Below are 26,512 nucleotides of genomic sequence, written 5' to 3' on the forward strand. Positions count from 1 at the left end.
AGTCAGCTGCACGAGGGCCACTGCTGCTGCCTCTAAGGCTTACAAGAACAAGATGCCCATTTTCTTAGTAAGGCTCTTGTGAAAAATGCACTGAATGTGAGCAGCTGCTGCTCTGGCATGGCAGAGCCAAGATTTTATTCCCATGAAAGCCAGCATGAAGCTTGTGGAGAAGAGAACTTCAAAGTTACACGTCAGTGCAGGAACTACTGGTCCTATGCCTGCTGTGGAGAAAAGGTATGTGAGACCCTAGTGGGAGTGAGCTTAGCATTCAGCCTTGCCAAAGCACCAGCAAAAGAATTCCTGGAGCATTTGCAAACTTGAGGGCTCCTCTACTGGACATAAACCAATAGTGAAAAGAGAGCTGAACCTGCAATTGTCTTGGCTCTTAAGATGTGTAGAAAGAAACAGCTTCTTATGCTTGGAGCCCAGGTCTAAAAAATGCATGGGAACACATGATAGCCAAGATAAACTACAGTTCAAAAGTAGGCTGGTTGCTTTAAAGTGAAAAAGCTGCTGATCAAGATTTATATCAACACCCAAATTAACTCAACAAAAACACAAAGCTGTCATTTTGGAAAAAAAAAAAACCCTTTTACTGAAAAGTAGTGGAAACACTGGAAAAGGTATAAGTTAACCGCTTGTCAGTGTGTCTAAAATGCATAAAGTGAATTCCTGCTATCCAGTAGCTCCAACATGTTACCATGACTTGCAAGTCTGCCCTCTCTCAGACCTCCAAAGAAGGCAGCTCTTCTGATGAGTTACAGCAGCCTCTCATAGAAGAGAAGATAGGCTTGGGAGCTCAGCACTTTGGACACAGAGACAGGTTGCACATGGTGGTCGCTGATGTGGAACCACTGACCTTTGACTGGCTCGGTTTCTAAAGCTGGGAAAGGAAAAATTGAGCAGTAAAAGTCATTACAAGGAATTGAAGCATTCAGTTCTACTGCTGTTCTTCAGTAAGAATCATAGAGTACAATCATAGAATCATTAAGATAGAAAAGACCTCCAAGTTCGAGTCCAACCTGTGACTGATCACTGCCTTGTCAACCAAACCAGAGCACTGAGTGCTCCATCAGCTGTTCCCTGAACACTTCCATGGATGGAGATGTCACCACATCCTTGGGGAGCCCCTTCCAATGCTTAGCTACCATTTTGTCTTCATTATTCCTAATGTGCAACCTGCACCTCCCCTGGCACAGCTTGTGACCATTTCCTCTCATCCTGTAAATGGGTGCATAGGAGCAGAGCCAGACCCACACCTCACTATACACCCTCCTTTCAGGCAGTTCTGGAGAGTGACAAGATCTCCCCTGAGCCTCCTTTTCTCCAGGCTGAGCCCTCCCAGCTCCCTCAGCTGCTCCTTACAGAATTTCACCAGCTTCCTTGTCCTCAGAGAACTTACTGACCACAGCAGGCTGGAACTACGAGATGTCTAAGGCTCCTTCCAACCCAAACTATTTTGTGATTCTCTTAAGAAATAATTTGTAAAGTATTTCTAATGATTTACCTGGAGATTGTCCTCGAAGGACAAGATCAGAGAGGTGGTTGTTCATAGCTCTCATTTTAACATAGGCAGTGTAGTGGCCAGACCTCATTGTTCCACTGTGTTCAACAACTCCATAGAGAGAGTACAAGACCTTTGTGTTCCCTTCAGCCACATTCTAAAAAAACACAGGTTTAGCTCTGTCAGTCAGCTGCTGGGTTTTGAAGAATATAAACTCTTTAATTTTTTTTTTTTTTTTTGCTGATGAAATGGAAACTGGTCATTAGAGATTCATGCAAGCACTACAGTTATGAGCAGGGAAGTACAAGTTATCACACAAAGTAACAAGCTTGACAAGCATTCTACAAAGATTTTGCTATGCAGCTTTGTTGGGAAAGCACATTAGAACATGGGGAAGGAGAATCTGATTGTTTTCCCACTTACTTTACATTTAGCTGTACAGAAAGGAGCCAAGTCTATCACTTCTGGGAACTTGATATGCCTGTTAACCTTCTGCAGATTAAATCCAGCCTTAAACAACCAAAGTAGAGGGAAAACCCCATAATGTTAAAATGGAGCATATTAAAACCATGCTTATTTACTAAAAGTTTCAAGTTAAAGTTTCAACAATACTAATTAGTTTTACATTACACAAAACTGGGGAAAAAGCGATTTTTTTTTTCTCTGATGTCCAGTATTCCAGCATTATTTCCTTGCTCCCACATGCTGCACTGGAGCACAAGTTAAGATGGCTCTTCAGCTCACTCATATATTAATGCAATGGTAGCAGAAGTGGAAAAAGAATCAGCTCTAATGCACTCCAGTAACTATGAAGACAACTCCTGCTTCTGAGATACTGTAACATGCCTGAGGATCTGATCTTAAGAGCATCGGAAATGATGCAAACTGTGCTCCCACCTTAATCAAAGAATCGTCCAGTATCAAACTGGAAAAACAAAAGGAGATGATGATAAATGTTATTTTCTTCATATTACAGTCTCTTGGAACAGGCTACACATTTCCATTTTTTATATGAAATTGGTTTTCCTCTAAAGTTGCCTCCTTTATTTTTCAAAAGACCAAACAGGTTTAAATTTAGAAGAGGCAGACTCCCTTTCCTTTCCTCCTTCTCTCTTGAAAAGCTAAAGCCCCGAGTTAAATTTTTTTCTACAACTTGGCAATAAAGAGGTTAAGTGACTTTACTTCAGTGCCTGTAAATAAAACTTAAGTTACTTTGCTTTCCTTTCATCCTTCCTTCTCTCCCACAAGGCCCAGAATCCTCTCTTTTCCACTTCTGCCAACTTGTTACTTAAGGGATCCTATTTACCTATACTACTGAAATATATGAGCCCATGAACAGCTGTAATAGTAGGAAACCATTAATGTTAAGATTCTGCTTAATACAGTAAGAACAATAAGGGAATATGTTGTGAATACACTCACAAAACAGTGTTTTCCAGTTAATTAAAGGAATACTCTTTCAGGAAAACACACCTCAAAACACAATGGTGCACACTAATGCCTTCCAAACTTTGGAGAAAAAAAACAAAGAAGAAGTTTTACAGAAAATAAAAGTAACATTAGCATGTTTTCAGGTTAAGCTAGTACTACATGAGTATGTGCACACATACAACTATTAACCTGAGGCTATTTACATGTTATCAACCTGCTACTTACGTGCTGAAACCTCTTTAGGTGAAGGGTTAAAATTGGAGGAGCTAGAGAGACAAGCATCTGCTTCTTGGCATTAGTATAAACATACTTCTTTTCACCTGCAGAAAAGAAAAATCACCAAAGGTTAAAACAAGTGGTTTATATCAAAACAAATGTTACAGCAGGGATTTATTTTCACTATTTAAACTGTTACAATGTTATCTACTACAAGAACTGAGAGGCTGAGCATTCCCCTTTAATATGATGAATGAAAGTAGACAAAGTTTTACAAATACCACTTTAGGGATAATCCCCCCCCACCCTTTACCCACTCAATAAGCAGACAGGGATATATTTAAAGTTTTCTTTTAAAAAAAGTTATACTTTTTATGTTGTTCTTTGGTCCACAGTGCCTTTGTGTGCACACATCACACAGCAGTTTATTGGTCTCGGTAAGTGTTTCATTACGGGTAAATTGATACAAACAGTGATGGATTGAATCTTCCTCGGGGTTCAGCTCTTCCCTGTTTGCCAGAGTACAAAATGCTGTTTCAGGGTCATCCCTAGACACTTCACAGGTCTTGCCAGGAACAGGCTGAAGGCCATCCAAGGTACTCGTGTCAGATTCACTGATACTCAAGTGGAGTTTTGAAAAGTCCGTAGCAAGCTCTTCCTCATCTTCATTGTCATCATCCTCCTCTTTCAAAGGCAGGTTGTCAAGGCCATTGGCAAACTTCATAGGAGAATCTAAGCCTTCCATGCAGAGATCCCTGAGAGATCCATTTTCTTCACATTCTTCTTCTGGCTTTCCTGTATTTTCACACCTGCTCTGAATTCCTTGACTATTTCCCTGTATACTCAAGTCTTTCTGAGTTAAGCTGTGATCTGTGCAATCATGTGATGATTCCTCTTCTTGCTTCTTATCAAGACTTTCAGAGCTTATTTCAGTCTCTGATTCTTGGTTGTACTCAGTATCTATCTCTGGCTGCTCAGCTGTGCAGAGATCTGTCAAGGGAAGCATCTTTCCTTGAAGTTTTTGCTGCCGCCGTTGGCTCTGCACATTGGAACACATAATAAACAAGAGTACAAAACCCAAAGTAAGTATAAATTATGTTTAGGGTTTCTTACCAGTTCTTTATCAGAATGTTTGTTGCATGCCATAGATGCAGGCAGGAGGGGGAAGAAAAATCTGTGATTTGATGATCAGAGGTGATCAGTTCCACTAATACCAAATTTAGCCTCACTCATAATTCCCACTGCTCCTTGTTAAACAGCTAATGATGCCATTGCTATCTTCCCAATCTTTCTTGTGTCTGTATTCTCAAGTTTTGTTAACATTCTTGGCACCAGAGACTTGAAAACACACTGATACAAATTAAGGCTACTTCAGACAGGCAACAAAATTCTACTGGATATTATTATATTATTCCTGCACAGCCACGCTCAACAGAACATCTGAACAGCAAAGACGTGGGTATAATTGGTCTTTTCATTTGTGCATTTGAAGGAGGAGAAATTCTAAGCCTTCCTTCATGTAATATAAGGAAACAAAAATAATTTCTTTTACCAGAAATAGCAAGCACAAAGTGAAATACCTATCCAAACCAACCTTGGCTTGTTTCCTGGCCTGTTTCTTCGCTTTTTTCTGAAGGTGCTTACTTGTCCCAGGGGGCTCATCTTTCTGCTTAAGGTAGTGGTCATTGAGTTTATCCTCTTCATCTTCAGATTCCTTTTCTTTGTTTTTTTTAAGGTTTTCTCTCTTGGCAATTTTCACTTTCTACAAAACCCAAAAAGCCATGGAACAACCACAGAAACAGAGATGTTATCTGAGTTTTCAGCTCAAATGTCACATTTTAGTGATGTAACACACAACTAACTCACACTGATGTTAATGGAAGGAGTGTCCCACTCCAGAGAGTCCATATGAAACAAGGACTTGCAGAATGAAAAAGGATGAAAAGTAAGGCTACTGAGGGCCAAATTCTGAACCTGGAAAGGGGCAATATCACCTTTGCCTCTAACAGATCTTTGTAAATGCATTGAAGAGTAACATTTTACACAAGCAGAGATATTTTCAGTTGAACTGCCTGCCACAGAATTTGTTTGCTTCTGCTAAAATGAAACTTGTTTGTGGCAGAAGTCATGATCCCTTTGGCTCTGGGGATTCTCCATTCTAATATTTACAAGTAAGCAGTGCTACACAAAAAATCTGAGATATTACATATACAGATTAGCAATACAAAACACAAAGCAAATCAAGTATTTTTGAGTGTCTGGAGATTGATCAAATAAGTATTCACATACCATCTTATCAACATTTTTTAACTTTATTTCATATCCTGAATATTAGGAGAAGTGTTCTTGGACTTGGTGCACGAAAATGGATGAAAAAAGTGAAAACAAAGCCCCAAAGAACTCAAACAAACTCATTTTCCAGAGGCAATTTATGAGCCACGACTTACAGGAATAACTGTCATGAAAAATCTTATTCTCTATCTTTCTGTGCAATTTTGACTTGCAGAAGAGACTTACAGAAAAAAGCTTAAATGCTCTTCCTAATGACTGTGTAGTAAGTGCTTTCATATAAAAAATACATAAGCCAAAAAAGCCCCTATGTTCTTACCTGAACATCTAGTACAGGAAGTGACAAATCAAGGAAAGACTCATGGACCAAGGATACCTTTAAATGAATAATCAAGAGTCCAATTTAGTTTTGTTTGGAAGCAGCTGGCTTGCTGTCAATAGGTGTGTTTGAATATTTGAATTCAAGGCTTTACACTTGAGCACACAACTGTAAAACACAGCTCATTTACCTCCACAAAGAGCTTCCAATGACCAAAAATCCAGCAGTCACATTACCACAGAAATGAGCAGGAGATATTTTTTTGAATTTCAGTTATCTAGTGAGACTACACCTTAGGGCCTAAGAGACTCATAGCTATAATCTATCATGATATTCAACTAGCCCATTTGCTAATTCACTCAATTACTTCATTCTCAGGAAGTATTATCCCAGTAGTGCCTTCTCAACTGTCTTCCCAGTAATCCCATGGTCTTTTCATTGTGGGAAAGGGAAAAACATAATCCCCTGAATGAAAAAGGGCCCCATCACAATTAATTTACTCTATGACCTGTACCACTGGAAGGTGTTCACTGGGAATCTAGGAGGGAATACTGGCAGAGGGAGCTTGCTGCTGCCAACCTCTTTTTCTGGATGGCTTTTGAAAGGAACTGGAAGATTAAAACACAAGGGAATAAATATTCCAGCCAAATCAGGCTTTTTTTGAAAAGCATGCAGCCAGTCAAGTCTTATTTCTACAGACAGTCATTTTGGGGTTCTCCTGCAGATTACAAGACATAATACTCTAGGTTATTACTTACAGTTCTGCATTCCTCACACATAATTGTGCTGGTTAATTCTCCACCAAAGATTCGATCTACGAAGCTTTGTATTCCCTTTTTCTTCTCATATTCTGAGAATTCAAAGAGTAGATTGTAAAATTAAAAATATTATATATATACTGGCAACCAATTTCATTACAGCATAAAATGAATAAAAACAGAGACTATAACATGCAAGGTGTGTGATGAAACCTGTTGGCCTGTTCTGGTTTTCCTCAGGATAAGTACAGCAAGATTCTTACATTAGGAATCTTTTGTGTATCAAAAGAATGGGAGTGAAAAGACATTTGCAGAACACAGTTTGGTTAAACCATACCTCTACTGCTTTCTGTGCTCAAATATATTTCCCTGTTTTCTCAGAAGTACTGGATCTCAGTAAGAATTCGTTTTCTCTCAAGACTGAAACTATCTGAACTTAAAAACACAAGCACCAACTTTTGTCTGACAAAACCATTTTTTTCAAGTTGTAATTTCAGAGCAATACAGTTTGAATTTAAATTGGCAGCTGATCTCCTAAGCCATGTTGAAAAGTTTAAAAATTCTTCTGTTCATTATCTGGATTTCTTTCATACTGTTGTTAAGTAAGATGGACTATTAGCAGCTGCATAAATTATATTCCCATACTAATATTTTAATTTCTTATGTGTTTGAATGAGTAATTATAGCCCAAACATATTTTGATGGATGATGTCTACAGAAACAACTCTCTCTTATCCTGTTAAGAAGGAAATGCCACCAAGCTCAGGAATACATTTAAATACAGACTAGAACTATGGAGCCTCTTATTCTAGATACACACAAACTCAAGAGGTGGCATAAAGTTGTACAAAATGTATCTTTTAGTTGATACTCTTAGTGTTACTTTATATACACAAAAAGAGATTTTGCAAGTTACTGATGCTGTGATTATTTATTTTACCTTTAATTTTCTTTTTAAGTTCTTCTTCATTTTGTTTGTTAGAGTCACTCAGCGCCTTTAGTATTCCAACACTTATTTGCTGAAATTTTCAAAACAAATACACTCTGTAAAATCTCCTAAACTCATTCAGTTAGCCAATTCATTTTACAATGTGTTTCAGATGGAGGGAAAAGTATAATCTTCCCTAATTAAGAGAATCAATATAAACAACACAAATACCTTAGAACCAGACAATAGTTCCTGTAGATATCCAAAAATTAAAAAAATCAACTGAGAAGTTGCAACCATAATATTCCAATTCGTACATAAGAAAATCAGTCTACAGATGAAATACTTGGCCCAAACTAAAACTGGCAAAAAAAAAAAAAAAACAAAAAACAAAACAAAACAAAACAAAACAAAAAAAAAACCAAAAAAAAACTATGGAATTTCTATAAATGTGTTTCAGAAAGGAAGACATAAGGACATTCTTTATGAATGGTGAGTATACATATTCCAAACCCACTTCTTCAGTGGATTCTCTTTGCTAATATGCTTCAAGTGAATGCTGTGGACAGCACAACCACACTTCAGAGGCTGACAAAGCTCAGAAATTACGTTCTTTTCCCCTCAGCAGAATAAAAGAGGCTGGGTCTGGGGCAGGAAGAAGAAAGGTGTGCACAACTACGACTTTGGCACTCACCTGGATTTCTTCTGCTCTCATTCCATCAAGTAAATAACGAAGCAATTCGTGACTGTCTTGCTGCTGATAACCTTTGAATCGTACTGCTCTGTTAAATGAAATTGTAAAGTATAACTGAACTCAGAGATAAAGCAAAAAGCTATCCACACCAAACACACGTGGACAAAGTCTCCAGAATGTACATATATAAAAGCAACAAGAGTTTACATGATGTATTTTCTAAAAATATGACACCAGCTACTCAGTATGTCACTAGAGTATCTTTCATTTTACTGCTATTCATTTATATTTTGATCTTCTTTCAAAAACTGTTAAGTATTCTACAAATGTTATATCCTGTGTTCTGAGCTAGAGATAAAAAAAAAAGAGGAGAAACTGGCAGTCTTAAACAACAGATGTTTTTATACTCACTCTGACAAGCAATTGTACAGATACTCACTTTTTACAAACCTGAGCAAAAAGTTCCTTAGGAGTCACTACTCCTTTTTTTGTCTCTTGCATTTCTGTCACAAAGTGATGCATGGCTAGTGTTAAAGGACCTGGCTGATCTAGTTTTATTAGCTGAGGTTCCTGTTTGAAAGAAAAGCAACAGAGTTGTTTTGCCTGAATTTGGTGGCAGATTCTTTGGCAGTAAGTTCTTCCTTTTCAGCTTCTGAAAACATTATCATCAAATAGAATACACAAAATTCCAAAATGGCAATAAGTTAACAAAAACAATGTGTGGTTTATCATGAAATGATAACAAAACTCAGTTATTTATTGCTTACTTCAAAGTCCAGATTTCTTGCCTTTACAAGGGATAAAAAACCCTACTTCTTAAAAAGTTGTGCATTTTCTTTGCCATCCAAATTTTTAACTGTAATGACAGGTGTGTTATTTAAGTTAGTGCTACAGATATCCTCTAATTCCCTATTTTGCATTTAGACACGTGGCACTATAGGAAGAATTACACATTTTTGTCCTTTAAATAACATCACCATAATGCAAGCACTCGTATGATAGAGTATTGCTTCACTGCTCTTACACTGTGAACAAAATACCTCCTCTGACTTCAGAAGCAGCTCTATGGAAATCAGTAGTGAAGCTCCTGCTGATGTTACATCCTGATCTTGTTAGTATTTAGCTGGAACAGCTTTAAAACTGAAAGGCAAGTATTGCTTGTCTCCTTAACAGACTGCAAGGTGAGGACAAATGCTACGGATGTCAAAACATATTACCATGCATAGCTCAGGTGACTCAATTTTAACTGTTGTGCCAGGCATTTTAGCTTCTTTGAGCAGCTCCCTCAGGACTGGAGTTTGTGACAAATTCTGTAGAACATAAAAGACAGAAAGAGATTGGAAAATGGGGACAACAGGAAGGGCAGCTGAAATCCGCCGGTCAAGGAATTTGTTGCAACCAGTTTAGCAGCAATTTATTCTCCCAAACACAGAACTAAAGTGGTTAAACACCTCTCTAGAATCTTCATCTGTTAAAGGTCTATTCCATATAGCTAATGGGATTTCCAGTGTACTCTATAAACATTACTTCATATTGCAGAAACTCTAAATATATTTTTCTTCTGCAGACCCATCTTTTGACGAGCGTATTTATTAGTGTCTGTTTCTAAAAAAATCAAAGGATAAAATGCAGTGTATGTATCTGCTTGTTTTAAAAACTGTTTAAAAGTAAATCAAAAGCAGCTTACTAAAATCTGCAAGTACAGTGGGAATTTTTGTTTGAGTAAAGCTTCAGTATCAAGAGCCAAAGAGCACAAGATCATGTCACTTTCAATACACATGAAAGAACAAGTATATTCTACATTTCTTAGCTAAACAAGTCACACAAGATACAATGCCTGCAATATGGTCATCCTGGTTTTTTCATCCAATATTTATGTTTGATTTCCTGATGCTGAGAGAGACATTTTTTATTACAATAAACACCCAGGGTCTTGGAGTACTTAAGAAGTCACAAGAGTGATGTGTCAGACTATTTCATATTTTTTTAAAAATAACCAGAAGTTGGCACACTTAAATTATGTCAGTGAAAAGTGCTGTCCCTCAAGGACAGGGCAGTTTATTGTATTTCCCCTAGAGCAAGTCTGAACCTGCAGCTTCATTTCTTCATATTTCTCTAGGCCAACACCCTATTTTTAGAAAGAAGCCATCAATCCTGGCAGATCAAAAAAAAAATCACATTCTAATTGTGTCACTGTAAAATGCTGGGGGCAGGGTTGTTGTTGTGGGCTGTTTTTCATTTTGTTTGTGGCTTTTTTTCCTATTCAAAGTTTTTCTAAAAACAACAGCAAGTCCTGTACCTGCATCACTGCATTAAAGAAACATGTATTCCCCAAGTTACTGAGTCCTTTCACAGTGACTTCTCCATTAGCACTTGAAAGAGAATTTTCTTCTTTAAGTGAGACTTCTTTTTCTTGCTCATTTTTGCTGTCTTTTTCTACTTTTTTATTTTCAACTTCTTTGTTGTCTTGTTTTTCTACTGAAATAATAGAAACATACCACATTATTAACATAGTTAGAGGTTATAGGCTAAGAAAGATTATTACAGCCAGCAGCAATTTATGATGTTTAGAGTTTATATATAGGATAATTAATTCTTTAATTTTTAAATATAAAACTACTGGTTTAGGTTCTTCAATTGTCTAGGTAACAGAAGTTAAAAAATAAATAGAACAAAACAACAAAAATAACACATCAAGAACTCCCTGCAATGCCATTTCAAATCAGCAAGCAAATTAAACATCTCTTTTCCCCCAAGCTGTTCATGCCAACATCCTCTGAAATTCTTCAAGTGTTATCTCAAATTTATTCCTGTCAAAATCACCTAAGTGAGGGCTTTCTACAACATCCTAAAGGCTCCCACTGTCAAAGCACTCTCCTATTCATTTCATGAACCTAAACAGACTATACTGAAAGATTTATAGTCTTGAAGATGAGTTAAAAATATTTTCCCCCAAATTATTTTGATATATTGCTGAAAATTTCAAAATTTAATTTTAATAAAGCTGTAAGGGAGTTCCAGGCAGTTTTCAAAATAACATCCACACTGGTTCTGTCAGTTTGGCAGTCAGCTATTGATAAGGTTTCTGGTAAATAGGGCTGAGAGCTAATAGTGACTTTAAAATCAAGTAACCTAAGATCAGAGAAAGCAAAGAAAACATTCTTAGGACAAGAAACAGATGGATGGACAGTATGAAACAGGCAACAACTGCATCCAGGTATTCATTGGTTTTCCAGTTAAAACCCAAGAAGAAAATTTTGGCAACTGATACAAAGTTCAGCTGTATGTCTGGGAAAGACTGACCACTCAAAAAAACTCTGCTCCCTGTGGGAAAACCTCAGCTGCTTTCTGAAAAAAACTGAATTCAGATACAGCCACATGGCATTGCTGGGTGTCTGTGTTCCATTTCCCACAGGGCCTCTGATGTCACCCAAGTGTTTGAATTTCTGACAGTCATTTGTTATAGCATTTATTTTCACATGCAAATTCTTCCAATTTTTCCAGTGGAAATGCCTTGTACAAAACCAGTTTTGCCGTTATGGAAACTAGAGGGGTTTTTCTGGGTTTGTTTTCTTTTAAACAATCATATTTTACAGACAGACTGCATGCTGAACACAATATTTTAGAGTTCTAAAAGCACTGCAGCTGCCTATGCTAAATGTGCACACTCAGTAACAATCTCTGTATACTACTCCTTTCATTACAAAATGTGCTGCAACAGCTGGAGACTTAGTCATTCCTGATACATTCACAAATACCCACAAAAAGACGCTAAAAAATCAAATCTAATTAATCAAATCTAATTATCCTTAAGCAAAGACAATTTTTCTTTAGATCTCAAGACAGACTGAGCAACACTGATGAATGAAAAAAACACCTTAAGTACTGAAAGTCAAATGCTTATTCACAGAAAAACTGAATGTCACATTTTTTTAAAAAGTCACAGTAAAACTGTCTTTTTTTCCCTCCTATTCTTGTGTGTCTTGTCTGTAAAGGTTTAGGGGATGCTGAGCAAAATCCTGATCTAATTAGGTCTATGGGCTAGGACATTACTTATGCTATCAGAATTGTGATAAGAAACAAAAGAGGAGAAATGAGTTTTTCCCTTTACCATAAGGTGCTAAATCTAATTTTGTGTAAATTCTGGACTTATAGGACTGTCTCCAGCACTTAGGAGACCTTCTGATTTACTGTATCTGTACTGTAATTACTTACCTGCATGTGAGGAGTCAATACCAACTTGTTTTCTAACAAACTCCACAGTCTGGCCCAAAAGGCTTGAAGTTTTATATGGAACTTCATTATCACATAGGTAGCACCTGTCTCCGCCGCCCCCAAAAGAAAACAATTAATCCTATTTTTTTCTTCTGTTATTTAAAAATCCTCAACTCTTTACTTTTTTGATGCAATTAATTAGACAAAGTTATAAAAATTACAAGGTTTAGTGTAAGATTTGTAAGTCTTAGAGAAGAATTCAATCTACTTATCACAAAAATAAAACATGTAAAAATTATCGTTAATAAATTATTTTGGTGACTGGCAGTTTACAAGTATAAATTGGACTTTAAAAAGATGTGCTTAGAAACCCTGCTGCAATTTAAAAAAAAAGCTTGGAAAACTTTGCCAAAAATCAAGAAACTAAGATATCAGGCCCTAAAGGAAATTACTTGTGAATATTACGGCATGGAAAAATATTTTGAATATTCTAGCCAAGCAAATACTTAATTGTATTTAAGTCAGATAAGAAATAATTCAAGTGTCCACCCTTAAACCTGCAGTATTTGCTTTTCTACTGCTGATACAAACCCTATTTGTAAAAAATTGTATGGTTATGCCAGTAATCTGCTTTAGAGAAAACTGTGGGAGTAGCTGCAGTCCTAAAGGCTCAAGAAGGGTAAAACCCTGACAGAACAACAAACAGCTGAAGGAGTTTAACACATACCAATTTTGTAGTTCCACCCAATCAGCTCTTAGAAGAAGTGGCAAATGCATTGAAACTTCTGCATTTTGGAAAACACCAATTACAGTTTTTAGGCAGACTTCAGGATCACCATAAGTCAGACTCAATTTTCTGCTATTAGAAGCAGAAGTCTGCAGCAAAGTGTTTCCCCAAATCCCTGGCATTAGCTATAGTCATCACATTTCCTCATATCTCATTAAAAAAAAAAATAGACTCAGCTTTTGGATCCTTGATTGTTTATCTATTGTCTATCTGGTTAATCACAAAAATAGACATTCTTGCTCCTGGAATAACAATGGAAAGTTACTTCCATGGTGTGTTTTAACACCATAACCTTCTACCTGTCAAAAAATTTATAGACAATCTTGAAAGAATCAAGGGATTGGAAAAGGTTTTGTTAGTGATGGCTGTTTGATCAGCACTGAAAATAAGTATAACAGCACTTGTAAACCCAAAAGAGCAGAACTTAGTGAATTTCCAGAACTCTCCCTTTCTTCTCCAAAACATCTCTTTAAACCCTTTACAGTTATTATTTATATCCAATCTGAACCATATGTGCATGCAAACCAGAGAGATTTGGTCACACATTCGTATCATTAATAAAAGCAAAAGCAGTTTTGGTCAGAATTTTTGTACTAGACCCACTGTGAAATACAGTTATTGACTGTGTGTTGGATTTATAACTAATTCATAGCCAATGTATCAATCATTGAATCATTTCTTGGGCAAGTTTGTACCACCAAGAAATTCTAGAAGAAAGCCAAAATATCTTACTTCAACAACTTCCTCTCATCTGCAAATATTTTGATTAAAAAGTGGGAAAAATAGAGCACTTCAAACCAACAATTTTAACACTAATTTAAATTCACACAGAGAAGTTCACTGGTTCATTAGTAATAATGTTACTAATAATGTCCATTTGCATTCTAGAATTCATTAAAAGCAGTGAAGTCACATGAAAGTGCTAAGAACCTTCTCCCAAGGTTCCCAACCATCAGAAAGAACCTTCTCCCAAGGTCAGAACTGAAGATTTAGAGCTACAGATCAACATTTATTTCCATGTGCCAGTACTCTGACCAAGTAAAAGCAGTAAAACATGAAGTCAACCACATTTACTAGTTGGCCAAGTACCAACCCTAATTATGAAAATTTTCTCATCATGAATTTTATAAGAAACTAACACTTATTCTGCAAATCTGGAAATCACGTGTTTGGAAACACTTTAATGCATGCCTAGAGAGAAACCTCAGAATTCACAAAGAAAGGACAAATTCTATTCCAGCCCCTGCTGCCCTCCACCAGCTCTGTCTGGTGCTGCCTGAAAAACTCACCACACACTCCAGTTGTCCAAACTGAGAACCAAACAGTGGGGATCTGATCTTGGTGTTTCATAATGCTTTAAAGCATGCTGGTCTGGAGAATTTCTGTCACAGCCCTGCAACATTGATAACCACAAGTGTCACAAAACCCATTTGACTGTCAACAAAACAAAGTCAGAGTAAAAGCAAAGTATTATAATGAAAATTATTCAATTATTTTCAACTAATTGGGACCAAGAGATGGCAATCGATTTCAAAATACTTATTTCCATAGATGGATCATTTACTGGGTGCAGAATAAAGCTGCCACAGGACTGAACATTTAATGAATAAATTCCAGTCTGGAAGAATGAAATAGAACCAAAACTACTTCAGCATGCAGAGTTCATGAACGATCAGGAGCTTAAAGATCTTGTAAAAAAGATCACAGATTAGAAGCATTTTTATTTTCTCAGAAAAATAATTCAAACTTTTTTAGGAAAACCAGTCCTAAAGATGCTGTTTTAGCCTTAAGCCTGCTAAATGCCTTTGGGACATCTTCCCAGGACTTCATTTGACATTCAGAGCAGACATTTTAAAATCACACTACAGGACATCAAGTCATCTAGGAAGCAGCATCTTTACAATAAAAAAAAGAGAGAATATAAGAGTTTACGTAGAAACTCTCTCGTCCCACCGTACGACGAGACACTGAAAGGTTTTAAGACAAATGAAGAACAGAAGAGATACCCTATGGCCACATTTGAGGCATAACCATATCGAAGTGCCTTCACCAGTCTCCTCCTCAGCCTCCTCTGGTGCCTTACTGTCTGCCTTGCAGTCCTGACAAACGTGCCACTCCACATTCTGCAGAGCCTTTCTCACATGCCCTTGGTCCAGCCCTTTACGAATATGCTTGCACACGGGTTCTACAAATTAAAAAGCACAAGAAGGATGTAGGCAGCATGACAAATGCAAGCATCGAAGACACAGGCAGCACTCCAGAAGTTAGGCTAGTTTATCTAAAGCCTAAGAAACATGGACAACTTTCCTGAGTATCAGAAAGAAATCTTTTGTTGCCAGCATTCACAACCTGGGTATACTGTTGCTGCATCCTAAACTTTACTTGGAGGTGTTTTATTGCTCAGGGAGTGTGGCTGCTCTGAATCCATCTTTGTTGAGGCAAGATTACAGCCTGGAGATTGCAAACTTCTACTGGCATAAGCTGAAATTGGTGCAAATTTTTTGTACCTGTAGCTCTGTTCCTATCCAAGATTACAGGATTTTATCAAAGTGCAAACGCAGAGAGACAAACACAGATCTTCATCATTCTTCTAGCTTTTCTGGAAAATGTAAGCTTCATCTACAACCTCAAAATTGTCATTAAAAAAAAAAACAAACTAAAAAATTTTGGATATTGGCAACTACTGTTACAATGGAATTATTCACCGTGGTCAATCCTAGCTTCATTTGTGGCTTTACAGGTGGTGGAGAATGCTACATGACAAAGTAAAAACAAAAGCTACAATAACTAGGGTAAACAAGACCAAAAAAACCCACAAAAAACATTCAGGAACTATTAGGAACTATTAAGAACAGAAAGAAAAGGTTTTAACCAAAGTGCACTATGAGAGCTGAAGTGTCCAGAGTAAGTACCAAATTAGCTGCTAGAAAATAGGCAAACTGCTTCACAAAAAGTATTTTAGTCACATCTTTCACTGCTAAAGCAAGAATCTTCTGCAACAAGCTTTTCATTGGGAAAATGCAACTTGAGCTTGGCAGCTGACTCCACAAACCCTTTATATTCTGAATAATTTGACACAACCTGTATCAGTGTGTTTGAGATTCCTGAAAAAACAGAAACTAATCTCAATTTTCAAGACAGGATTATTATTTTCTAGCACACTTAGAAAAGTCGTGACAGCAAAATTTCTTGCTAGACTTGAGTTTCAATTAAGAATGCAGATTTTGTAAATGAGACTTCAAAGCCAGTGACTAGTGTGAAGGCCTTCTAATGTTGGTCAGCTTTCAAGCCCTCTTTGAGGTTAAAAGAACCATTATGCCCACAGACTTCTCCAAGGAAACATACTCAGTATATCCAGAGACTCATCAGACTGTGCAGTTTTGCCTTTGATGCGTTTCTTTCCCATGTTTGTTGTCTGTAATTGTTCCTAAAAGGAACGGTGACCTAGCAAAGAAAAAACAGTAAGATTAGAAGAACAGTAAGATTAGTTTTCCTTGTTCATTGCTACACAAGTTATTTCTAATGCCAAGCTGTCCCTTGAGGTAAATCAACTTGTTTTGATTTGACACTTTCAAAACAAAAAAAACCTATTAATTATATTTTAACATGAAACAATCCTAACTGTTGTACAGACAGATTTCAAACCCATTGGTTTAAAATGTTAAATCAAAAGCACTGCACAAAATAACAAAACTGGAAACTTCAGTATGAAAAATACTATAAACCTTAAGGACTTTAACTAACACCACAAGGATTTTACAAAAAAATAATTGGTTTTGTACCAGTTAAATCATGAAGCATTTTCAACCTTTTCGTTTTGCTTACTGCAAATTCCCTGTGTCTTTGATGAAGTCTGACACAAGTAAAATACTCTTCACCTATTTGAAAATACACAGACAATGGGAATTCCAATTTTTCAGCTTCTTTACAGGGGAAGATTTATCATCACCTTCCCCACATTTCAAGCAAATAATTCAGATGGGTCTGTCATCCACTATACCTCTCAACAAGAGTGATCTGCCACTAGAGAGTCCTAAGCCAAGTGCTTGGCTTTAGATAGTGGCTACTGCACGTGTGATTAAATATTTTGTGTTTCTAATCTGTAGCCCCAGCACCTTACCTGACAAAAATCACCTAAAAATCTCAGGTAAGCTTAAAATTCAACCTATGTTGTACAATGAAAACAAGCTAAAAGGGTTCAAAATCAAGTCTCTGAAATCTTAGCAGGGAACCTTAACCCTGCTGTCCACTCTTCCTGTAAACACAACCAGCACTAAAAATCTGGATCAATCCACCTTTCCAAACCCATTTCTTTGTTTGTACCTGGCAGCAAACCAGCCCTAGAGCACAGCTGTCTGCTTGGAGCTGTCACAGCCAAAAAACTACACCAGACCAAGAGAATCAGAGAGAAAAATTAATCTGGGGCGACCTTAGGCATGATACTCACACAGGACGCTTTGTGTGAAAAGCCATTTACAAACACGAGCGTGTTTTCATGAGCATACTCTTTTAGGGCAGATGATGCAATTTTCGATGGCTGGTTGGCAGCCACCTCACGAGAGAAGAATGATCAACTTTTGCAACCAGGCATTCAACTTGTTCAGAAAAAGAAGTAACTGCTCATCCACCAACCTCCCTCTACAGCACGTTTTTCTGCAAAAAAAAAAAAAACCTACACCGTTTCGTCTCGTAGAAACGATTTTTCATTAATAAAATCTTTGCCGAATTGCTCCGGCAGGACGGCAGCAACACGTGAGTTTGTTAATTTAACCCACATTGTGCCTGGGCAGACCTGTCCGACAGGCTCCGCACCGGCCTTCCCACAGCACGGCCCTCACGAGGAAATGCACAGCTAAACGACTGAAGCATTTGGTATTTTTTAAAATAAGACAGAGCGGTCTGTAAAACACCGAATGTGCACCCGCGTTTGGCAAACACTCTGGAAATAAAAAGCCCTGAGAGTCTCGCTTGGGGAACGGCCTGTGGGCGGCCGCCGAGCCGAGCCGAGCCGAGCCGAGCCGAGCCGAGCCGAGCCGAGCCGAGCCGAGCCGAGCCGAGCCGAGCCGAGCCGAGCCGAGCCCGGCCCCCTCCGCCAGCCCCGCGGCCGGGCCGCCCCTGCCTGTTTCGATTGGCCCGCGTCAGGATTGACAGCTCCAGCAGCCAATCGAGAGCCCCGCGCGTCCGGGCCGCAGCGGCGGCAGCAGCGCGCCGGCGGAGCGAGTCCCGGACTGGGAGGAACGTGGCCGCGACGGTAGGAGCGCGGCGGCGGCCCCGGGAGGCTCCCGTCCCTCACCTACCGGTGCGGCGGGGCGGACAACTTGGTGGCACATGACTCCACCAGACGGGGCAGACGGCAACCTCTCACCTCAATGACCGGTGGCGCGGCGGCGGTGACCGGCTGCCATGCGCGCTTCCGGCGCGCTGCATTGTGGGGCCGTGACCGGGGGTGGGGCGTGCGATGGGCACACGCATGCGCGAGCGCCACGCTGGCCCACTTCCGGCTTCTCCAGTCTGAGGGGAATGGGGAATGCGGGCCGAGGGCAGCGGGGTGTTTGAGGGGCAGGAAAGGTTCCCCAGCGCTCAGGACACCTGAGCAGCAGTCCTGTGTGGAAGATGTTGGTACCAGCGCGTCTTGTCCCACCTCAGGGCAGTGGAGACCGCGTGGGCTGTCAGTGCGTATCCGTGATCCAGACTGCCCGGCAGACGCGAGCCGGTTAAAGTGATCTTGTTCATAATTAATATGCATTAAGCCTACAGCTTCCTCGTGAGGGGAGATGGAAGGGCAAGCATTATCTGGCGACCAGTGTCAGTGAGACGTTAATTTTGAAGAATTAAGGACTTTAGTTAAACTAGATATTGTTGAGGTGGCCTTCCCTTTGCTAACTAGATATTGTTGAGGTGAACTTCCCTTTGTTAATAGAAGGAACTGATAAATCAGGAGGCCTGTCAACTTAATCAATAGACCCCAAGAACACAATGTGATCATAAATCAGATAGTCTTGAGGAAACAGGATCCAGGTGTCACCAACACTAAAAGGTTAAAAAGTCAAAGCGAGGAAGATGCATCTTACTTCATCATTTTGAGACCCCACCCCATAAGAAGGACCACTGACCCATTTCAAAGACCAAACTCCGCATGCTTAATTGCTTTTTGGCTAATTACCATACGCAGCGGGGAATGGGATGGACCAGAGTCATGAATATGCATTTGTGTTTTGGGTATTCAATACTCCTGTACACAAAAAGACCCTGTGAGCATCTGTAAATTGTGGTGTGTATTTGGGAGCTGTCCCACATGCTGCCCGGCCTCGTAATAAACACACACTTTATAACTTTAAATGTAATAAACACACACTTTCTAACTTCAAACTGTTAGAGAGTCTTCGTCCGTCAGAGTTGGATATCGGTATTAATTAGATCAATATCCATATTTTTAAATAAATCAACAGGACCCGAAAGCAGGACGTAAAGCTGTGTCAGTGGAGATTTAAGGCTGGATATTAAAAAAAGAAGGTTCTTCCTTCCAGAGGGTTGGGAACTGAAACAGTCTCCCCAGGAAAGTGGTCGCTGCACCGACCTGACAGAGCTCAAGAAGCGTTTGCACAATGCTTTTCAGGCACAGGGTGTGACTCCTGTGATTGTCCTCTGCAGGGCCAGGAGTGATCCTTGTGAGTTCCTTCTAACTCAGCACATTCTGTGATTCTGTAACGTGATTTGCTTAAGAGTACTTAATGAACTTTGTCCCATATTCAAGCCGTGTCTTTCTTCCCTGATTTTTTTCTTTGCTCAGGAAACAACAGAAATGGCCAACCAAGAAGAAGCAGAGATACAAATTTCAGAGTTAGATTTGCTGTCTAGCATGTTTCCTTATGAGGAAGAGTTTGCTGTGACAGACCAACTGGCTCTAGCTGAACTGAAACACTATGTTGAAGATGAGTCTGCAGAGGTGCCGTCTTCAAAAGTTCAGTTTGTACTGAATGTAAAACCAGAGGTGCCCAATGCTTCTATGGTATTGTAAACACCTTTTTTTTAAAAATCATTTTATTACGTTGTGGGATTTTATGGCTTATGCGAAGTAAACATTTGCCCATTTGTTTTTAGGTGGAATTCTCTATGGCTTGTGCTTTACCATTTAAATACCCAACTGTTCTCCCAGAAATTACTGTGAGGTATGACTGCTAATAAAAACATTTGTAAGTTAAAAGTGCTTATGATCTCTCTGGTGTGCTCAGTAAATAAGTGAGGGAAAGGGAAAAAGCATGAGGGAGCCATCACCTGTACAGAAGGGTTAGATGTAGATACTGTTCATCAGTCTGATGCTCAAAAAAAAAGGACATGTCTCTTTTGATAAAGCTTAAGACTAACTAAAGGGGTGAAGAAATAACTGAAGCTCTTATTCTTCCCTTGTCACAATGCTATTTTTTCCAGCCTTCTGATTTTTTTTTTAAATTTGTGTTTAAAGAAGTAGACTTGCATATTACAGGAAATGAGTTCATACTTACTTTTAAAGTACTTTTTTCTTGATTTTGTTTTACAGATTGGTAGTGCTGTTTGTGAATTCAAGAGTTAGCACACCAATTAAATACTAATTAAGATGCTTTCATAGTATGAGTTAAATATCAATAGCAAGTGCATATTATCTAACTACACCTGATTTTCTTGGCAGCTTGAAGCAAAACTTTGAAAAGTTATGAAGCAGTGGAAGGGTCTGGGACACAAGTCCTGTGAGAAGCAGCTGAGGGAGCTGGGGGTGTTTAGCCTGGAGAAAAGGACACTCAGGAGGAACATTATCACTCTCTACAACTACCTGAAAGGTGGCTGTAGTCAGGTAGAGATTGTCCTCTCCTCCCAGGGAAGCAGCGACAGGACAAGAGGCTGTGCCAGGGGATGTTCAGGTTGGACATTAGGAAAAATTTCTTCATGGAAAGGGTGGTCAGTCACTGGAAGGAGCTGCCAGGGAGCTGCTGCAGTGTCCTCCCTGGAGGTGCTCAGTGCACGACTGGATGTGACACTCAGTGCACTGGTTTGGTTGACAAAATGATCATCAGTCAAAGGTTAGGCTTGGCATCTTGGATCTCTTTTCCAAACCTAAGGATTCTGTTAGTCTGTGTTTTTAAAAAACGTGCTAAAATGTAAACACATATATATTTATATGCATTTATATTTTTCTTTTTTCTTTAGGTCGTCATTATTAAGCCGCTCTCAGCAGATTCTCCTGAACTCTGATTTAAGAACATATTTGATGCAGAACTTCAGTGGCGAGCCCTGCATGCTGAGTGCAAGGGAGTGGGTTAAAGATCACGCAGCTGCTTACATTGACAAAGATCTTTCATCCTCCTCAGTGACAGCCTCAGGTGCCACACAGTCAGAAGCCACCACCTTCACACGATTGTGGATCTACAGTCATCACATTTACAACAAGCAAAAGAGAAAAAATATTATTGACTGGGCCAAGGAGCTTTCTCTGTCAGGGTTTTGCATGCCAGGGAAACCAGGTGTTGTTTGTGTAGAAGGGTTACAAAATAGTTGTGAAGAGTTCTGGTCAAGGTTAGTTCTCCTTTGGACTTAAATGCCATTAGTAGTTAGAATATTGCATTTTGTGATGCTGTACCTGTGGCCAGAAGGTGGGAAATCCAACCACCTGGCAAGTGTGAAGATCTGAAAAGTATTTGTGTTTATAATAATGCATGTACAATTCTGAATATCCACTGTACTCTTGGTTGCAACAGTCAAAGTAACCAGTACTGCGTGGTGCACATTTATTTCTGTTTTATTTTCCTCTGTGTTTCACTTTTATAAAGATGGACTGCAGTGCCCCACTTGTTAGATATGTGTGCTGTTCTATCACTTCACATTCATGTTTAATTCTGCTCCCATCATTTATCCTTCTGAGTGGTGCAGACTAAATAAGCATTGTAATTGGATTGTATCAGCCAAGACTGTGTGAGAATTCATAGTAGAGGAAAGGCAAAAGTGAGCCCTGAAATGCAGGCCACATCCTCATTGATTTTTTTGAGGAACAGCATTAAAGTTTTTCAGTCTTGAGGGGGTATAAAAACCCCAAGCTTTCTGATTATGAGTGTGTTTGCATGTGAGTAGTATTTCTATCACCAGCTCATGAACCATTATCTCTGTCAATACATATACCCAAATAGAATTTATTGACTTCTGTGATAATAGTTATTCCATAGTATTTCCTAAAACAGTCTTTTATTTTATAGGTGGATTAATATTTCCCCAATTTCTTTCAGGATAAGAAGATTAACATGGAAAAGAATTCTTATTCGGCACCGAGAAGATGTTTCTTTGGAAGGTGGAGGACATGCTGAGATCCAGAAGCAACGAAAGTTCCCCACTTTGGAAGAAAAATGTTTTGATGCACATGGTGCCAGGGGAAATCATATGGACTTGGGGCAACTGTATCATTTTTTAGAAGAAAAAGGATGTGCTGACATATTTCAAATGTACTTTGGGGTTGAAGGGCATTGAAAGGGTTGAAGATCAACCACAGGTCCCAGCACCTACGTGTCTAATTTAATCCTTGTAACAGATTCCTTAGCTTTTCTGCAAATTGATCAGAGAGGGAATTAACGATTCATGATTTATGTGATTAATCCAGTTTTCAATGAAAACAAATATCCAGTGAAATCCTGAGTAATGAAAATGACTAGATGAATGCTTTATGCCCTTTCTGGCGTTAAGGAGATTTAGGGTACTTCCATACTTAATATGGAAGAAAATGTGTTTCATAACCTACTGGACAGTTACAGAACTATAGATGGATGAACAGATGCAATGTGGTGAATGAATATACAAAAAAGAAAAGACAAATATGCAGTGTGGATAACTCAGGAGTGAGAGCATGATGTTTACATTCATTGTTACTGTTTATGTACACTTCATGAAAACTTTTTTTAAATGATCTTCTACTTAGTTTAGTAAGCCATGAGATCAGTATTTTATTAAAAAAACCCCAAAGGGTGGGAGCAAGTTGGCAAGAATCATGCTACCAGGATGAGGTAGGATGCCTGCTTTAAAGCATAAGAAGTTTCTTTAGGTAAAGTGTGTGTGCAGGTAAAATAGATACCATGGTGACTCCACTGCATCTGTTATTTTTGTTTCTGTAAAACCAACAGTGTATAGGATTGGGTTCCTTTTTAGTTTGCTCCAAAACTCTGAAATGATCCTCAGCCTTCTGAGTTCACAAGTTTTCAGACCTGTAATATGGAGTGCATTATGTCGCGTGTGTTTTTGGGTGGGATTTCAGTGAAGTTCCATTCATTAATGCTAATTTTGTGGATACTGTATCTAAATCCCATGGCAGAAAAAGCATGGGATTTTTTTTGTTTCTTTGGATTAAATATTTTTATGAAAAAATTGATTAAACGCTTCTGTACACATCCAGTAAAACCGCTGACATTCACCACTCTGGTGTGGACATGGAACACCTTTCGTGGGGAAAAAGCAGACTTTGGTTCCTTTGGATTAAATATTTTGATGAAAAATTGATTAAATGTTTCTGTACACACCCAGTAGAACCGCTGACATTCACCACTCTGGTATGGAACACCTTTCGTGGGGAAAAAGCAGACTTTGGTTTCTTTGGATTAAATATTTTGATGAAAAATTGATTAAATGTTTCTGTACACATCCAGTAGAACCGCTGACATTCACCACTCTGGTGTGGACATGGAACACCTTTCGTGGGGAAAAAGCAGACTTTGGTTCCTTTGGATTAAATATTTTTATGACAATTGGATTAAATGTTTCTGTACACACCCAGTAGAACCGCTGACATTCACCACTCTGGTGTGGAACACCTTTCGTGGGGAAAAAGCAGACTTTGGTTCCTTTGGATTAAATATTTTTATGACAATTGGATTAAATGTTTCTGTACACATCCAGTAGAACCGCTGACATTCACCACTCTGGTGTGGAACACCTTTCGTGGCGATCCTTCACAGCGGTGCTCTTGGGTGAAACTCTCCCAAACCCACAATCCTTGCAAGCGCAGGAAAACGCCGCGACTCCATAAAATCCCCAGAGGCCGCCGCAAGTCCCGGAGGCTGGATTTGGGCTGGTTTTGGGCTGGTTTTTCCCTCAGACCATGCTGTTTTCCCCTCAGGTCCCCGGAGGCCGCTCGGTGCCCGCCCCGGAAGTGTCGCGGTGGCGGCCGTGGCTGCGGGCGGGCCGCGCTCCCCGTGCCGCAGCCATGGGGGGCAAGAACAAACAGCGAACCAAGGGCAACCTGCGGGTGAGGAGGGCGACCTGGCGGCGGGGACTCGGGCTCTGTCCCTCAGGGAGCCCCGGGAGGGAGCGGAGGGCAGGAGGAGCTCCCAGCGCGGGGCAGCGCCATCCCCGGGCTGTGGGAGCCGGGCCCGGGCCGCCTCATGGCCGTGCCTTGAGGGAATGTGACTGCGGGTGCTGTGGGGTTTGTACATTCAGCAAGGTGCCGGTGGTACATTCGGGTGTGTTTTTCTGTGCGAGAGTCTTAGAATACGCTCTTGCCAAAAATACATCTCTTTCCAGAGGTGATGTGACATCTGTGCTCTCCCTCAGGGTTGTGGGAGAGGTCTGGTGTTCAGGTTTCAGGTGTTTCAGAGGTTCAGGTTTCCTAATTCTTCCCTGGTTTTAGGAAACGAAAAGCGCTATGTCCTTAACAGCTCACGTGCAGAAAAGGTGATTTAAACCCCCCATAAGCTCGCGAAACTGCTGTTGTCATTAGGAAGTTAAAGGTTGTTTGCATTACGAGGTGTGCTACAGGACATTAAAGCGTCAGTCAGTTTTGGGGCGATCTTTCAAAAAGAGTGTGGTTAAAACAAACCTGAGCCAATGATACAATGAGCATTTTGGGTGCTGAGCTCTAAAACACATACTGTGTGATGGTGTTTATTATACTTGTTACATATGCATGCTTTTGCTCCATTCCTCCAAATCATTTCTGGCCACTTGGTTACTGGGAGAATCCTTTATTTTATTTATGTGTTTTTTACTTGTCCTGAGAAAAAAGGAGCATTCCCTGAAAGCTGAGCTGCCCCATTATAAGAACTAGGAAAACCAGAAATAGTGAAGGAGGATAGTTTCTTAATAAATAGTTTATAATTTCTTAATAAATTGTTTGCTTGCAGAAGGAATTTTCTGTTGGCCTTTTTTGTATAGCAAAAAAAAAGCAACATGAAGCAATGAAATTTTCCGTAAGTATTCATGCACTGTGAGGAAAGAGAATTCTTATTCACAGAATGATCAAATACACTCACAGGATGGTTTGGGTTGGAAGGGACTTTAAAGTTCATCCAGTTCCACCTCCTGTTATGGACAGAGACACCTTCCACTAGACCAGGTTATTCCAAGCCCCATCCAACCTGATCCTAAGGAGAAGAATAATTTTCTAGGTCAAATTTCTATGTGAAAAGTGCAAGTGGACTCTTCTTTGAGAGGCTTTATTTTAATTAGAAGCTTAATTACACAATATAAATAGGATCATATTTTGAAATGCAAAATAAAATCAAATAGATCATCGACTGCTGTCCCTGTTTTTTATCAGCCTTCTAGCAGTGGCCGAGCTGCAGAGCTTCTTGCCAAAGAACGTGGGACTGTGCCTGGGTTTATTGGCTTTGGAACATCTCAGAGTGATCTAGGATATGTTCCTGCAATCCAAGGGGCAGAGGAGATAGACAGCCTCGTGGATGCCGATTTCCGAATGGTCTTGCGGAAACTTTCTAAAAGGGACATCACAACCAAGCTAAAAGTAGGTGTATCCTTTGCCTCCCCATCATTTCTTCGTGGTTAATTGGAGAATAGTAGAGTTTTCTTCAGGGTGGAAGAGGGAGTGACTGACACTAATTTCACTTTGGTGGATTTGTCAGAACTGCAGTGCAGAAGGTATCTTGGATAACCTATAGCAAGGTCCATCATGCAGTTATCTCTGTCAGATGCTCGTTTCCAAGAAATGAATTGATTTTTGGAAAAGGGAGTTGCAGTTTCAGATAAAAATGAGTTAATTAAAGAGCATATCTACCTGACTTCCTTAGTCATGCTCTTGATGTTTTGACTTTAGGCTATGCAAGAGTTTGGGACGATGTGCAAGGAAAGAGAAGCAGAAGTTGTTAAAGGTGTTCTTCCTTACTGGCCAAGAATTTATTGTAAAATTTCACTGGTAAGTATTGAAGTATTTAAATTCAAAACTTATCTATGTGCTTCCTGTGGCTACCTCTTAAGTGGTCTTTGTTGACACGTTTACCTTTGTTGGAATTACTGGTTTGATCTAGGAGAAACATCAAGTTGAAGGAAAATATTGTTCTTTTTTTTTGTGGACGTATTTCAGTGTTGGTAGTGAGTGGAATCTTGAACTGTTGATGTCAGGGCTGTACT

At 39.4% G+C, this 26,512-nt stretch overlaps 3 protein-coding genes across 12 annotated transcripts in view; 2 read left to right on the top strand and 1 right to left on the bottom strand.

The window, feature by feature from the left end:
* Positions 1-569: 569 nt before the first annotated feature.
* Positions 570-18,574, bottom strand: USP16 (ubiquitin specific peptidase 16). 10 transcript variants are annotated; one of them, XM_066340604.1, is made up of 19 exons: positions 18,507-18,574; positions 16,487-16,585; positions 15,148-15,326; positions 14,431-14,534; positions 12,355-12,458; positions 10,439-10,614; positions 9,357-9,449; positions 8,579-8,709; positions 8,140-8,227; positions 7,677-7,697; positions 7,458-7,536; positions 6,518-6,609; positions 5,760-5,816; positions 4,746-4,913; positions 3,521-4,190; positions 3,161-3,255; positions 1,928-2,014; positions 1,508-1,661; positions 570-883 (listed from the first exon to the last, which is right to left on the bottom strand). In XM_066340604.1, exons 2-19 carry the CDS (start codon positions 16,545-16,547, stop codon positions 759-761), a joined length of 2,484 nt encoding a protein of 827 aa, XP_066196701.1. In that variant the 5' UTR covers positions 16,548-16,585; positions 18,507-18,574; the 3' UTR covers positions 570-758. The 10 variants fall into 10 exon arrangements, with proteins under 10 accessions (XP_066196701.1, XP_066196698.1, XP_066196700.1 ...); XM_066340601.1 differs by having other exon boundaries at positions 10,439-10,617; XM_066340603.1 differs by lacking the exon at positions 18,507-18,574 and adding an exon at positions 17,589-17,715 and having other exon boundaries at positions 10,439-10,617.
* RWDD2B (RWD domain containing 2B) lies at positions 18,320-22,789 on the top strand. The gene is made up of 5 exons (XM_066340612.1): positions 18,320-18,392; positions 19,932-20,150; positions 20,243-20,310; positions 21,323-21,688; positions 22,393-22,789. Exons 2-5 carry the CDS (start codon positions 19,944-19,946, stop codon positions 22,628-22,630), a joined length of 879 nt encoding a protein of 292 aa, XP_066196709.1. The 5' UTR covers positions 18,320-18,392; positions 19,932-19,943; the 3' UTR covers positions 22,631-22,789.
* Positions 22,790-24,310: 1,521 nt separating this feature from the next.
* LTN1 (listerin E3 ubiquitin protein ligase 1) overlaps positions 24,311-26,512 on the top strand; it is a 28,589-nt gene continuing 26,387 nt past the window's right edge. The window contains exons 1-3 of the mRNA XM_066340614.1: positions 24,311-24,395; positions 25,686-25,889; positions 26,199-26,297. Coding sequence (XP_066196711.1) covers positions 24,354-24,395; positions 25,686-25,889; positions 26,199-26,297 — 345 coding nt within the window. The 5' untranslated portion in view covers positions 24,311-24,353. The remainder of the gene's footprint in view (positions 24,396-25,685; positions 25,890-26,198; positions 26,298-26,512) is intronic.

This window comes from Sylvia atricapilla, chromosome 2, assembly GCF_009819655.1.
Source record: "Sylvia atricapilla isolate bSylAtr1 chromosome 2, bSylAtr1.pri, whole genome shotgun sequence".
NCBI lineage: Eukaryota > Metazoa > Chordata > Aves > Passeriformes > Sylviidae > Sylvia > Sylvia atricapilla.